Raw genomic sequence first — 16500 nt, 5'->3', positions numbered from 1 at the left:
GGTGGCAGTTTGGAGGAACATCAGGGGATGTGCGCTGTCTAGTTGACATCTGTCACATCTCAATGAAAAACGGCGGGGTCAAAATTGGGGACTCTTCAGGAAGGCTAACTGTTAGTCACAGCTTACTGGGGCTTGGATGCTGAAGATGTTAATAATGGGCTGGGACCCCTCCCTCCTAACTCCCTCCTTACGAGTGGTTTCCCCACTGCTTTGTCAGAAAGGCAGCAGAAACAGGGAAGGGGCAGGCAGCTGACAGCAGAGCTGCACTTCCTGTCACAGCAGTGTAGAGTGCTCACAAAGTAACCTGAGGGGCTTGGGAGAACACTGGGGTGAGCTGTCCTAGGTCACCCTCCAGAACCTAGGGGGTGAAGCAAAGTGAGGGGAAGGGGCATGACCCAGCCAGGCCCTTCTCCGGTCATCAGAAGGAAAAGGGGCAGCCAGGGGCCTCCCAGAGCTGAAGGAGCTGGAGGAAGAGAGGAATGAAGAGCTAACTGTTTAACAGGAGCAGAGTTTCTGTCTGGAATACTAAAAAAGATTTGTCAGTGAAGTGGAAGTCAAGAAAACTTAATCCAAACTGGCAAATAATCTTTAAAAAAAAGGCAGAAAGGAAAAACAAAATTAAATAAGCAAAACAAAAACCTCAGAAAAATTCAGAATGTGTCTAGTATTAGCTCAGACCCTTATAACAGGTTTCTGAGTAGACTTCAGCCTCAGTACATCTCATTCAGCAGTTTACTCATTAGTGGCTTCAGTGAATGAATTACTAGGGGGAGGACATCTCTGAAGAGTGTGGTATTTAGCTTTTAACATTCCTACTCTGTCACACTCCTCCCTGCTCCACCTCCACAAACTGGCACTGTGACATGATTGTAGTGGGACCCGATGTCAGAAGTTATCTCCCTTTTGCCCTGCCCACACCTCCTCAGGGCAGAAAGAAACATTCTCTGAGGACATCTGCAACCATGAAAGAAAACAGCCCTGCTGGACCCACATGGTGCTAAAAAAGCACAGCCAAATGGGAAAGCTAAGGCTTGGGTGCTAAAAATAGCAGCTATACTCACCCACCAGTGAAAGCCTTACTTTCTGCCAGTTCCTTCCACCCTCCCTTTTCTCATCAACAAAATGGAACTGCTGAATGCCACGAAAGCTTCCCCCAGCAACCTGGCTCCCTGGGGGTACCAATCACACTGAGATAGGGAGTAAGTTCATAGCACAGCATGAGGCTTTGGACCAGTGGCTGGCTATGCCTGGGTGTAAGAGGGAATGGAGCCAGGCTAGGAGAGACCAATCAAGGGGCAAAGGTTGCCACATCAAGAACAAGGCTAAGGAGGTCCGGGGAGCTGGGTCTAAAGGGGGAAGAGTCCTCGACCTTTCCTAATGTCCTGTACCTTTCCTATGCCTGCAGCCTTCAGCAGGGAGGGAATAAAGACTCAAAGTGAGGCGCTTATAGCATTATCAGGACAACATACAAGGAAAAAAAACAAAGATTAACCCAAAAGCCACAGATTTCCTTCCCTGAATGAGTGTTCCTGCATATGCACATGCACACACACTTAGATGCTCCCTTCTTACAGCCAAGGATAAGCACAAAGACTGGTGCTGGGAAAAGATAAATGAGAAATGAAAAAGAATTCAAGGGCAAAACACAAATGAGCAGGAAGAAAAGGCCCAGAAGGGACTGAAGAAGAAGGGGGTGCAGCGGATGCACAAATTGCAATTTCCCCACCTCCTGGAGTGGAAAGCAGAGTAGAGGGTGAGAGAAACAGCAGCTCCCACAGGGCTCCCGGTTGCCTCCATCTCCTGCATGTGCACGTGCACGCGCACACCTACACACACACCATGAGGAGCATTTTCTGCCAATGCTAAAGACGAGATCAATTCACAAATGGATCCTCCATCTCCCCTCAATAATTCCACATGCACTACACACCTGACCTATTTATTGCCTCCATATGTTTTTCTGTGAAAAGCAGGGAGCAGGGATAGAGAACAGGTGGTTGGAGAACTTAGCAGAGACAGAGGTGAAGTGAGATCGAAAGAAAGGCATGAGACAGTTTCTCAGGTTTTACAGGGACATTCAAAGAGCAAGGACAAACTCTGCAGCATGCAGGCATGTATAACAATGTCCCGTGTTCTTTTAAGGCCTTGTCTGTAGCCGTGTCACACAGTCTTGGTCTTTACTCAAGAAGTGGCAGATGGAGAGAACGCAGGCTAAGTTTGCTGTGGGCTTCATGTGGATGCTAAGGGAGAAGAGGAAACGGCAAGGAAAGGCAGGATATCGCCACATTCTGTCAGGACAGCCCACCACTGCAATCCCAGAGCAGCCACAAAAGAAAATCCTAGTTCTTGACATAAAGCCAAGGTCATAGTGTCCCACTGACACATAGACTGGCACACTTGCCCTGAGGAGAGTCCCCATGCCAATCCACTGGCCACCCACAAAGCCTGGGTTCACATGATCACTGGTCCTTGTACAGCCCACAGAACAAAAGTTCCCATCAGCCTTGGCTCTCACAGAGGGTAGATCTATATCTTTACATTTATGGCCTTCACCTAATTTAGAACACCATCACTCAGTCCAGGAAAGGGGAACCTATTTCAGTGTTTGACCAGTAATTCTTTCCTTAAGTATCCTTGGGCTTTGGGACAAAAAAGATAATAAGGTATTTGAGATGCCCATTTACAAAACTGGCCATTTATAGGCTGCACCTCTACTTAAATAGATGCTGGATGCTCTCAGCAATATGGATTGCCAGCTCACTGCAGCCCAGAGCAGATGCTCATGGAGCGAGTGGGAAGAGGTCACCTAACCCCCACCTCCCTCCGTGCCTCATGTCCTCCACTCAATTCAGTCAAGACTGGGGGAGGGAACTAGGCCACATGTAAACAAGACATTCTCCAGTAAGCTTTGTCTTCTCAAGAAAAGAAAACGAAAGAATGGAATGACAATGGCAAGCGGCCAAAAGAGAGGGAAGAGGTAGGAGGAAAGGGACTGATTGGTCTCAGGCAGCTTCTGACACAGCTGGCAGGCCACATGGACACTGGCTGCTCTGAGACTCAGGAAATTGCACAGGGAGCCCAGGAAAAGGTCGTAAGTATATAAGCAGTCACTTCAGCACTCTGCCTTGAGGCTCTGTTTTACCTACACTCTATGTCCATGTATTTGTTTTCCCCAATCTTCTGGGACAAGTGAAAAGACCTGAATTCCTGTTTCTATTTTATAAGAAGGAAAGTGAAGCAGAGACAAAAAACACTGGGTAGAAAGCATAGCACATGGATTTAAAGTCACACAAACCTAAGACCAGTTCTTGGTTCTGCCAACTACTAACTACGTGAGCTAGGACACACCTTCACTAAACCTCAGTTCCTTTACCTATGAAATGAACACACTGAGTTCCTATTTCAAAATGTGGTAGGAAGAATTAAACAAAACCCTCGCACATGGCTATTTCTCCCCTCACTGGAATTGGGGTGATGACTTGTCCCTGGAGCCACAGCCAGGGCAGGACAGCACACTGGAATCACTCCCTAGAGCACCTGCCTTTCCAAAATCCACACACTCTCCTGCTAACCTATGCCTCAAACTAGCAGCACAGACTTTTGTAGGGTAGCTACTCTCAGGTGGTGAAAGAAGCACATGTTAAAGGGGAACTTGCAGGCTTGAAAATGGAAAGACTCTAGCAACATTTCTGCTGAAATCCCAAGGCAGTCTCGGCCCACTCAGAGCTTTCCCCAGGGTTCTGGTGTCCAGAGTCAAGCCCCTGGAATGCGGAACTGCCAGCGCAGGAACAGCTGTCAGATAATCCCCTGCTTTACACACTGAAGGTTAGGCGATGAGCTCTTCCCACAGACACACATTCATTACTATTTATGGGCTACACAAACTCATGTACACACACACACAGTCACTCACTCATCTCTACACAAACAGAAGCTCAACACCTAATTTAAGCAGACAAATACGAAGCTGAAAAAACAGTGCAAAGAGGATGCTGAAAGGACATCCCTGACAAGGGAGAACAATATGCAAAGGCTTAAGAAAATAAATGGAATTTTAAAGAATAATTTGAAGGACAAGAGAAACAAGTTTAGAGTAGTCAGGCAGAAAGGCTTTTTTCCCTAAGATATAAACTAAACAGAAAGTCAAAAAGTAGATATCACTACAGAAAGAGCCTTTGAACAATAAAAGAAGCATGGCTAACTGCAGTCCAGCCCAACTGGCTAGAATAGGCTCAGAACTGGCCCTTTGAACAATGAGCATGGAATTTGTCCCAAGTACTGAAGCTGTACCTGGGGCCAAGCAAACAAGACATTCTTCCCACAGCCAAGGCATTCAGGAAGGAAACTGAGTAAAGGAGGCTGTTGGAGGGTGGGAAGCTCACAAGGAACCCAAGCTCCTGCTTGACCAGAGTTATGAAACCAAAAGTCACTCTTGCAGCTGGCAAGGGAGAGCCCAAGAAAAGCCTTTCCAGTGGCCAGACAAGGGCAGGTGCTGGTCCTGCCAGAGAGCACAGGGAGCCAAGGATGGTTCCATAGGCCCAGTTGGGAATATAGAGCCCTAGAAGGAGGGCAACAGCAAGGAATGACATGGAGGGGTAGTGAAGGCGTATTCCCCACCCTTTTCTCAATATTCTGTACCCCAACAGAATATTGAAAAGACATGACCTACTCAAACTGTATTCTAGTAGGGAAAAGTATAGATCTTCCACACGGAGCTGAGCCACAGCCTTGTAAGAATCTGAACACTGGAAAGATGCATAAGGCTCAGTTTTCATTTGCACTACTAAGAACCCAGAGACATGGAGGGCCCTAGGTATCGACAGATGGAATAACCAAAGTCCAACGCCATTAGGCACAGAGCTTGTCACTGGACCCAGAAAGGCTCTGGCAATGTCATCCCTGTTGGAGATGAAGGGACTGGGAGAGTTAAAGCAGGGAAAGTTTTGGTACCATTGGCACATAGGTGACAACCAGAGCAACAAGAATAGAGTCACAGTCTTGGTGACAAACCTTAGAGAGAAAAGGGTTGTCTTTAATTTGCGGCTGCAGGTTAGGGAAAAAAAGGAACCCAGAAGAACAACAATAAGAATTACAAGGGTCAAGAGGATAGAATTAGGAGAAAATCAAGTCACAGGCACAAGAATAGCACACTTTAAAAAGCTGAATAGATTGAAGTTTGGAAATTTAGGACCACTTGTCTAAATGCGATTTTTTTCAACATTCCATTAGGGTCTTAATAATAGAGACAGGAGGCTGGGTGTGGTGGCACACACCTATAATCCTAGCACTCAGGCTGAGGGAAGAGGACTGCTTCAAGTTTGAGGCCAGCCTGGGCTACAAAGAGAGCTCCAGTCCAGAACTGCATAGTAAAACTCTGACTCAAAAAGAAGAAAAGAAAAGAAAAAGAAAAAGAAAAAAAGAGCTTTAGTTCTTATATTTTGTAGAGCTGTAATAATCATAACTGCAGTAAATGGTGAGGGGGAGAGAGAGAATACCATAGTGACACCCTGTCCTCCAGTATTCCAATGCAATAACTGGGTATCCCAGGGGAAAATAAATGCTGTCAAATAACAACTGCAGTCAACATTTATGGAGTACTATCTATGTTCCGAGCAAAGTACTGAGCTCATTTACTCTTCACAACAGCTCTCTGAGGTGTTTCTAATATGCTGCTCATTTTACCCATGAGAGACCAAAATCCAGAGAGGTTAAGTAGCTTGCCAGAGTTCATGCAGCCAGAGGGGAGCAGAGTCAGGACTTAAAGCCAGTTTGGCCCCAGAACTCTATGCTCTCCCCATAAACCATGCTGTCTTTCCAGCGGTCTGTGAAATCAACCAATGAAACTGGATTCATCATTTCACTTATTCTGTAACAATATAAATAAAAAGGCACATTTCATGTTGGGGCAGAAAGTTTTAGATGCACCTACTGGGGCCCTCTTGTGGAGAGACCCACCCTACCACATCCCAGTTTCTACGCCACACACCAATGCCCACGCCCTTAGACCACTGAACGTCCTTGATACTGCACAGCCCAGGCCACAGCAAGGCAGAGACATTCAAGAGAAAGAACGCTCTTGATTCAGACTATAGCCGGGTTACCAGCTCCCTGTGGCTTGATCTCTCAGCCTCCCAAGCTTACTGGCTGTGCATTCACCAGAGCATTGCTGCTCCCCCTCGCAGAGCTAGTGCCAAGCTCACATATACCCAAATGTCTGGCAAGAACTCAGCAGAGGGGAGGGGAATCTATATTCAGAAAAGCTGGCCAAGACAGTATCTAAACTCATTTCCAACTATTTATATGATCCTGACGCCCCACCTCCCATTTAAGATGAGACTGTTTTTACACGGCAGAAAAGGAAGATGAAGCACTGAAAGATGAATGGGGCTTAACTAAGCATGCCTGCAAGTGACCCGAGGAATCAGAGAAACAGCCTGGCACGGTCAGTGCAATTTTCACCCACCCAAAATTGAAGCTCCCGGCAGACAGTGGGCAAGGGGACTGACTACTCTGACTCTGCTCGTGGTCATGAGAGTGACCAGCTTGTGTCTGGTGATAAGAAACAAGGTTATCAGAGCTCCATCCTATTCCATCTCCACTCTGCTGGGAATGGAAAAGACACAGCCGTTGGATTCCAACCTTCTGCGTCTAGCTGTGTGACTTCAGGCAAGGTGCTTAATCTGGCCAGGTCTCAATTCCTTCAGCTGTAAAGGGACTTGATAGGAACTATTTAGCAGTGTGGTTAGTAGATTAAATGATATGACAGAGCATACAGCACAGGGTCTGATACAAAATGAGGTTTCAAGAAGATTTTAACTCACAATTAACTATTACTAGGAGAAAATCTGAACAAAAGACAGGATAAACAAAAGTTTCCTCCCATACAGGGTTGTCTTCCTCGGAGCCTAGCTTTCCTGTGAGTCATAAGTCTCCTCACACACCTGTACAAGTTGAATGGTTACAGATACATTTCCACTCAAACTGTTAATCAGGGCCGGCTGGCTCTCCATCAGTACTAGCTGACCAAAAACAAGCAGACACTTCCAAGCCCAACTTACTGATGACTTGGGCTTATCTCCAAATTTCTGCTACTGCTCTTCTACCTTGAAGGGAAAGTCAAGCAGAGCTAAAGCACCGAAAATAAGTCTAATAAACTAGACTGCTGGAACCACACTGAGCAAACGAAGCTGGCATTAACAGAATAAGGGTCCCAAGACTCCTTTTTTCTCTCCTCTTTTAAAATAATAACTGTGATACCCAGGTACCCGCTCTTCTGTTCCTGAGGTCCAAGTGGCTCTACTACAATCCCTGTCACTCTGTAACCTGCAGGTCCTGAGACATCCCTAGGGAGGATGGCAGACACCCCAGAAGCCAAGAAATGAGGTTCTTGGCATTCAGGATGTGACCGTAGATTTCTCTCGAGAGGAGCAGGAGTGCCTGGACTCTACTCAGCAAAATTTGTGTAGTGATGTGATGTCAAAGAATCTTGCTTGAAAAAGAAACACAGAGAAGAAAAAGGAAGATTTAAATGGCTGGCACTCAACAGCTATAAGAACCAGAGCACCTACTATCGTAAGGCCGCTCTATCATAAGGCCTGGACCAAACCACAAAGCCAGAATATTTACACAGGATGATGGCACCTATTACAAGAATAACTCAGCAATTCCTAGGACAAGCTAACCATACTCAGTTGATGGTCCAAGTCTCACACAAAAACAAACATCTTTTGGAATTGTGCCCCGAAAATTAGCCCACCCTAGAAAATCCATAAAAGCCTGCTGTTTTGTTTGTTCAGAATAGTCTGATCCCCTTTAATTGATCATCGGTAGCTCCCTTCAGTTGAAGCCCCTTTTTACCCATTACGGTCTTACCTATGTATCTGCTTGCAAAAATAAATAAATAAATAATACCTGGATTTCCTGACAACAGGTACAAGGAACCTCCCCAGTAGCCCGCTCCCAAAGGACAGCACAGTGTCACATGCACTCTCATCCACACGCTGCAGTCTGCAACATGGACACTGCTGTCTCTATGCTTCCAAACAACGTCAGGACCTCTTAATGGGACTAAAACAGAGAAGAAGGTAAGACTTCCAGTCGATAGCTCCAAAAAGACTGTCAGCAAATACCAACCCATGCTCTGAGCCACTGTGAATTGTAAGTATGCCACATTTATACTCTACAAACAAGCACAACACAGAGCTATTTTAGCAATAACCTTAGTTCTCTGAGCATACCAGGCACCATATTATGGAACCCAGCATACAAAAGGGCCCTTGGAAGGTTGAAGTCCTATTGCCCATTGGTAGATAAGGGCTTTCCACATCTGAGACTCAGACAGCACAGTTATTAAAAAGAGAACCTTCCTGAGAAATATGCCAAGAAATGGATACTGTGCTGGGCAACTTGAAACACAAATTACAGCTCTGTAATGATAACAGGTAACAGGGTATTTCTCAAACTTAATCAAGGGACCCCAAGAAAACACCATTTACTTACAGAAACACTTGATGGCAATAAGAGGATGGGTCACCAAGCACAGAACTTGCTACTACCACACTGGCAATGACTATGCCTTCCAGGTAAGTCAGCAACTACGACATTATATTTTTAACACGCCTCAGAGCCCAAGATTATTTATAATACAAGGGCTTTAAAAACTTGAAAGGGAGATGAATTTTAAAATGTACACATTTACATACGTGGGCAGAAACACAGAAATCAGATACCTCTCAACACAGCTCAGAGAGCCATAACTCACGGGTTTCACAATCTCACCCAGCACCCAGAGAAAATTCAGGCGTCTTCTCCAAGAGATGGTGGGAGGCTGGGTAGGTAGCCAAGAAACAAAGAAACCTAAACTCAGCTCTTGGCAGGACAATTAAGGAGCAGAGGATTTTAAATGCATTGTTTCTGACTCTAAATATGTCTACACTTATTACCAATTTGGGATCAGAAACTACATTTAGTTCTGCCATGACCACACGCTAAAAATATTAAGCAGAGTATTGCCTAGGAAACAGTAGTCCTCCCTGCTGCAGCAGCCTCATTTCAGAGCCACCTCAGCTATGGTCCCAGGGCTCCCCATCCTGGGCTGTGCTGAAAGCCTGGTTATGAGTAGAACTGCCACTCTCCTGCCAAGGCCTCATCTGCACCTCAGAAGGAACCAACAGAAACCAGAGCTAGGGACCATCCAACCTCCTCATGCCTCCCAGAGCTGACTTTGGAGGTCCAGGAAGTGTTATTTCTGTTTCACAGACCTACAACAACAAGAATCCACCTGACTGGGAGCTCCACAAAGTTAAGGAAAACTGTGCACCTAACCCAGTGCTATCTTCTGATTATCCAGAACTGTGCCTGGTACTCAAAAAATATCAGTTGCCATATATAGTAGCGTATGCCTGTAATCCCAGTACTCTGGAAGACTGAGGCAAGAGGATAGCAAATTTGAGTCCAGCCTGGTCAACTTAGCAACTTAGCAAGACCCTAACTAATTAAAGTGGGTAAGAGATATAGCTCAGTGTGAAGGTCCTGGGTTCAATCCTCAGTACCGCAAAAAACATAAATATGTATACAGATATAATCTAAACTAGGCATAGTAGTTCCTGCCTATAATCCCAGCACTACTGAAGGCTGAGGCAAGAGGACTGCAAGTTTAAACCTAAATTAGACAACTTAGCAATTTTTTTTTCACTAAATAAAAAAATACTCTAAAAAAGTAAGAGTCATACAAAACCACAATTGGAGCCAGGCAATTGTGGCAAAGCATGTCTATAATCTCAGCACTTGGGAGGCTCAGGCAGGAGGATTGCCACAAGCTCGGGGCCAGCTTGGGTGACATAGTGATCATGTTCAAGGCCAGCCTGAACTGCACAGCAAAACCCTGTCTCAAAAAAATAAATAAAATAGGATAAACAAAAACAGTACAACTGGAAATGATGCTGCCATTAAAATAGGTTTTAAAAAATGGATTGCACTGATACATGAAAACAGGTATATAAACTATTTTTAGTAGTACATATTTGTAGTACACATGGATTACAATCATTGTGGGAAGCAGATATATGTCCATAATGTATCTTAATTCTTTTTTATTCCCCTTCTCCTCCCTTCCCTCCCTGCTTCCTCCATCTCAACAAGTACATAAAATATTGCTAAATAATACTGCTGAATGGAAGCACAAAAACACGACAGCACACATACATGAATTACTATGTCAACGTAAGTAAGTGTAACTACCTCTATGATCACTTGTGACCTTTAAATTGTGCAAAGCTATGCTCAGTGGAGTCTTTCATCTCGAAATATTAGATACGAGAAAACACTTTTTAGGGGTTGGTGCTAAGGATTAAACCAGAGTCTCAAACATGCTAGGCAACTGGTCTACCACTGAGCTATATTCTCAGCCCAAAATAAATATTATTTTCAACATATAACCACTCCCTTTTCAGCTGACTTGTTCTGATCTCTTGGATGGCCCAGAAGCCTTGTTCCTATTAAGTGAAGCTGAGGCTGGACATCCATCCATCAGCCCAAGGAAACAGAAAACACACAAGAAAAGCCAGTCTTAAAGTCTAGCTCATCATCCTGACCCAGAGAAGCTTCCTGTCCAGTTCCTCAGAAGATGGCAAAGATAAAACTGTCAAGACAAATGTCTTTTCCAAAACGGAAAAACTGGCCAGGCCAGAGCTCCAAATAAGCAACCCCATGCCAGGAAGCTCAGGGCTTGCAGGACAGCAAAACCTTTTCAAGCTCTTCCAAAAACAAGACACAGAAATATTTCCTAATGCATTCTATGATATCAGTGTTATCCTGATACTAAAACCAGAAAAAGACACCATAAGAAAACTACAGGCCGACATCTCTCAAGAACATACATGCAAAAAATCCTGAACAAAATGTTATCAAACCAAATTCAACAGCATATTAAAAGGATTATACAACATGACCAAGCATCCCAGGAATACAAGTATGGTTCAACGAGAAAAATCAATGTAATATATACCATATTAATAAAATGAAGAGGTTTTTTGTTTTTGTTTATTTGTCTTTGTTTGTCTTTTTGAGACAGGGTTCACTATAGATAAGAGTTCAGCCTGGCCTTGAACTCACTATATAGCCCAGGCTGGCCTTGAACTTGCAATGATCTTCCTGCCTCAGCCTCTTGAATGTTAGAGTCACAGATGTCTACCATCACACTTTTTTCTTGAGGGAAAATGTATAGCTTTAATCACAGAATAAAATATGCTCAGCTCCACTGATAAAGAAAAGGTATTTAACAAAATCTAATTTTTTTAGTGATAAAATAAGCCTGGAAAAGAGTATCTTCAACATAATAAAGGACATATATAAAAACTTATAGCTAGAATAATGTTTAATAGTGAAAGACTGAAAGTTTTTCTCCTAAGACCAAGAACAAGAAAAGATACCTGGCCATGGTGTTGAAGCCTGTAACCCCAGTACTCTGGACTCGGAAGCAGCGGGTGGGAGTTGAAAGAATATACAGCGAGACCCTGAAATATATAGTGAGACCCTGTCTCAAGAAAACACAAAAGGAAATTTTAAAAAAGATAAAGATGCATGCTTTTAACATTTCCATAACACAGTATTAGAAGTTCTAACCAGAGCAACTGGGAAAAAAAAAAGACATACATATTGAAAAAGAAGAAGTAAAACCTTCTTTGTGTAGGTAACACAATTTTATATGTAGAAAACCCTAAAGAATAAACAACAAAGTTGCATAATATACATACAATCAATTAGTTGTATTTCTATATACCAGCAACAAATAATGTAAAAATGAATTTAAGGAAGCAATTTTATTTAGAATTATTTCAAGCAGCTGGGCATGGTGGTACATGCCTATAAATCCCAGCATTCTGAAAGCATAGCAAGTTTGACCCCAATCTAAGCAATTTAACAAGATCATGTCTCAAAAATTTAGCCAGGCACAGTGGCACATGCCTGTAATACTAGCACACTGGGATGCTGAGGCAGGAGGATCACAAGCTCAAGCCAAATCTGGGCAACTTAAATGATTTAACAAGACCCTGTATCAAAATTTAAAAAAAAAAAATGGAAAAAGGGCTGTAGATGTAGCTTAGTACAAAGATGCTGGGTTCAATCCTCAATATGTGATAGATAGATAGATAGATAGATAGACAGACAGACAGACAGATAGATAGATAGATAAAAGATAGACTGATGGATGATAGAAGGAAAGAAGGAAGGAGGGAAGGAAGGAAGGAAGGAAGGAAGGAAGGAAGGAAGGAAGGAAGGAAAGAGAGGAAGCGAGAGAGAAGAAAGAAAGAAAGAAAGAAAGAAAGAAAGAAAGAAAGAAAGAAAGAAAGAAAGAAAGAAAGAAAGAAAAGCAAGGAAGGAAGGAAGGGAAGGAGGGAGGGAAGAAGGGAAGAAGGGAAGAAAGGAAGAAGGGAAAAAGGGAGGAAGGAAGAAGGGAGGTAGGAAGGAAATAAATCAAGCCGGGAATGGGTTAAGAGAAAAGGACTAGGGGCTGGGGATTTAGCTCAGTGGCACAGTGCCTGCCTGGCAAGCACAAGGTCATGAGTTCGATTCCTGGTACCGAAACAAAACAAAAAAACAAAAACAAAAAAAGACAAAAGGATTGTGAGTTTAAGCCAGCCAAGCTATGTAACAATTTCAAGGCCAGCCTAGACTACATAGCAAGATCCTGTCTCTTTCAATTAACCAACCAACCAGCCAACCAATAAAACTAAGGGAGATGATATGATCAAAATATATACATTGTGTCAGGTGTGGTATCACACGCCTGTAATCCCAGCACTTGGAAGGCTGAGGAAGATCCTCGTGAGTTCAAGACCAGCCTGAACTACATAGCAAGACCCTGTCTCAAAAGCAAAAATAAAAAAAACACATTGTAACCTCCTCCCCCAAAAATGTGAAACTAGAGTAGAGGATGGGGTAAAGGAGTGAAAATGATCAAAGTCACTAAGTGTATGTACGAATCTGCCAAAATGAAATCTATTCATCTGTATAACCAATACGCTATAATTTTTAAAAGATGTAAAACAAAATAAATGAATAAACAAAAAGTTATCACTTCAAAACTTAAAATAGTACCAAAAAGAATAAAATATTCAGGAACAAATTTAACCAAAGAGGTAAAAAAAATTGTATAATGAAAACCATAAAACAGGGGCCAGGGATATGGCTCAGTGGCATGGCACCTGCCTGGCAAGCACAAGATCCTGAGTTTGATTCCTGATTCCAAAATAAAACCAAAAACAAACAAAAAATCCCCAAATAATGAAAACCATAAAACATTGCTAAAGAAATTAAAGACCTAAGCAACTGTAAGTACAGTTTGGGTTCATGTACTAAAAGATTTAATATTGCAAAAATGACAATGTTACTCAAAACAATACATAGACTAAATACAATTCCTACCAAATTCCTAGTGGCATTCTTCACAGAAATGGAAAATCCCATCCTAAATCATATGAGTTGCAAGCGACCATGAATAGTCAAAATAATCTTTTTTTTTTTTTTTGAGACAGGGTCTCACTGTGTAGTTCAGGTTGGTCTTGAACTCACTATGTAGCCCAGGCCGGCCTCCAACTCTCAGCAATCCTCCTACCTCAGCCTCCCAAGTGCTAGGAATACAGGAATACAGTGTACCACCATACCCAGCTCATACTCAAAATAATCTTGAAAAAGAAGAACAAAGTTAGACAATTTACAAGTTCTGATTTCAAAACTTGCCACAAAACTAGAGTAGTCAAAAGTATAATATTGGGTCAGGGATATAGCTCAGTGGCACAGCACTTGCCTGGCAAGCGCAAGGTCCTGAGTTTGATTACAGGTACCAAAAACCAAAACAAAAGTATAATATTGACATAAGGATAAATATATAAACCAAAATTAAATAAAATTGAGAGGCCAGAATTAATCCTTCACATCTACAATCGATTTGTGTGTATGTATGCCTGTGTATGTGTGCATAAACTCAGGGCCTTGACATGCTAAGGGAGCACTCTACCACCAAGCTACATCCTCAACCCTTTTTAAAATTTTGAGACACTGTCTTGCTAAATTGCCAAGGCTGGTCTCAAACTTCCAGTCCTCCTGCCTCAACCTCCCTAGCAGCTACAATTTGTTTGTTTGTTTGCTTGCTTGTTTGTGACACTTTACATAGTCCAGGCTGGCCCTGAATTCAAAGTGATCCTTCTGCCTTAGCCTTAGCCTTAGCCTTAGCCTTCTAAGTGCTGGGATTATAGTCAATTGATTTTTAACAAATGTGCCCTTGACTAAAAATGGATCAAAGACTTAAAAACTGAGATGTAAAGTTATAAAATTATTAGCACAAAACATAAGGGCAAACCTTCAAAACTTTGATTTTTATGTCACCAAATTGCAGGTGATAAAAGAAAAAAAATAGATAAACTAACCTTTAATAATTTTAAAATTTTGAAACTGGGCGTGGTGGTGCACGCCTCCCAGCATTGGGGAGGCTGAGGCAGGAGGATTGGGGCAAGTTTGAGGCTAGCCTAGGCTACACAGTGAGTTCAAAATCAGCCTCAACTACATAAAAAGATCCTGTCTCAAAAAAACAAATGAACACATAAATAAAAATAAAAATGAGCAGCCAGGCACGGCAGTGCAAACCTATAATCCAGTACATTGGGAGGGTGACGCAAGATGATAGCAAGTCTGATCCCTGCATGGGTAACTTAGAAAATTAACAAGACCCTATCTAAAGAAAAATTTTTAAATGTTATTTAGTGGGTGTAGAATTTGTTTGGGGTGATTTAAAAAAAACCCACAGAATTAGTGGTGATGGCTACACACCATTGTTAATATAATTAATGCTACTGAATTCTACGCTTAAAAATAGTCATAATGACAAATTTTATGCTGTATGTAATCTACCACACTAAACAATTTTAAAGCAATGTAATGTGTCTATCAACTGCTAACTGCTAAAACTGGATACTGGGTACATGAGAACACTGCATTGTTCTCTCATCTGAAATTTAAGAAATAAAAATGTTTTCTGTAGTGTTTTGGTAGATATTCTTTGTCAACGAAAAGAAGTTTCTGTCTTTTTTCTAAACCGCTAAGAGGTTTTATCATGAATGAGTATTACATTTTATCATGTGGTTCCCTTCATCTACAAAATCATCACTTAGTTTTATCTTTAACCCATTAATGTGGCAAATTTTATCAGTACATTCTCTAAAGTAAATGTACCTTTTAAGACTCTTCAACTACTGGGACAAGCCCAACTTCGGCAGATGCTGAATTTTATGTCCTCTGTCATGGTTTGGGGGATGTTTTTGCAAGAGGAATAATATAATACAGGACACATATTTTATAAGATTATTTATAATAGTCACCCAAAGAATGATATACAGAAGAGTGCAGGAAATCTGTCCACAAACTGTAGACCAAGGAATCTAGCTGAGGGCCTGGATCCCACGATAATGTCCTGCATGAGTCTAGCTGAAGACCTAGAGCCCATAACAGTACCTCCCATGAACCAACTGGAAGCCCAGAGCTCATAACAATATCTCACACAGGCCTGTTTCACGGATCTGTGCTGGGAAGGCCCAAAGGTCAGTGGTGGAATCTAGGAAGTCTGTGCCAACAAGATGAAGGATCTGTGCTATCAGGCTGAGGGATCTACACTGGAGCCAGGAAGCAACGCGTAAAGTAAGAACCAGAGCTCCCCTGAAAAGTACCACAGCCATCCTCAGCAATAGTGAGGTCCCAAGCTCCTCTGATGGCGAAGACAGCTGAATTCCCAACAGGAAAGCCAATGCAGCAAGCTTCTTCAGGAGACTGAGCTGTGTGCATCTTCTTCCTCACTGGAGCCAGGAAGCCATGCTCAAAGTGAGGACCAGAGCTCCAACGAAGTGAACTGAAGCTATTCTCAGTGCCAACAAGGTCCTGAGCTCCTCGCAGGATGAAAATAGCCAAGTTCATCAGGAAAACTAGCATGACAAGCTCCTCCAACAGAACCAACAGCTCCTTCCAGCTTCCACCAGCTCCCAACAGTCTTTCTCAGCTCCTAACAGCCTAACTTCTTCTTCTCCAGTTCTGCCTCTTACGCTGCTGGCAACAGTCCCCAGGCGGGCCTCCCACACCCCGCACCATGCTTACTCAGTTCGGCTGGGGGTTATAAATTGACCGCCAGTTGTCAATCCACCACACCTGTTAGATTTTACTTGCCATGTTCTGTTACTCCATACAGTCCCATAATTCTCTGTGTATCTATCGTAAGAACCACAAAACTGTACTGTAAATACGAATTCCCTGAGGGTACAGACTCATCCACTGCTCTGTTCCTAGTTAGTGCAAGTCTAACACATAGCAAGCCCTCAATTAAAGCATGGCTGATGAACAAATGAGTAAATGAAAGGGTAAGTGGAAAGATGAAAGGTGAACAGACGAACACCTTAATCTAGAAAAGTGACATATGCAGACACAGAGAAGCTCTTTCAGACAGGGTAACTTTTAAAA

The 16500-nt window shown here is 42.8% G+C and overlaps 1 protein-coding gene across 4 annotated transcripts in view; it reads right to left on the bottom strand.

Annotated features, from left to right (window-relative positions):
• Nucleotides 1-16500, bottom strand: part of Sil1 (SIL1 nucleotide exchange factor) — a 260709-nt gene that overhangs the window by 197185 nt on the left and 47024 nt on the right. Inside the window, exon 1 of one of the 4 annotated variants that reach the window (XM_013512922.1) lies at nucleotides 11430-11513. The exons of the other annotated variants lie outside the window; for them this stretch is intronic. Within the exon in view, the coding sequence (XP_013368376.1) occupies nucleotides 11430-11437 (8 nt within the window). The 5' untranslated portion in view covers nucleotides 11438-11513. Of the gene's footprint in view, nucleotides 1-11429; nucleotides 11514-16500 lie in introns of those variants that run through there. 4 annotated transcript variants of the gene reach the window in all.

Source organism: Chinchilla lanigera, unplaced genomic scaffold (genome assembly GCF_000276665.1).
Source record: "Chinchilla lanigera isolate Chin_1 unplaced genomic scaffold, ChiLan1.0 scaffold00017, whole genome shotgun sequence".
Lineage (NCBI taxonomy): Eukaryota > Metazoa > Chordata > Mammalia > Rodentia > Chinchillidae > Chinchilla > Chinchilla lanigera.
This window is presented reverse-complemented; position numbering and strand designations above follow the sequence as displayed.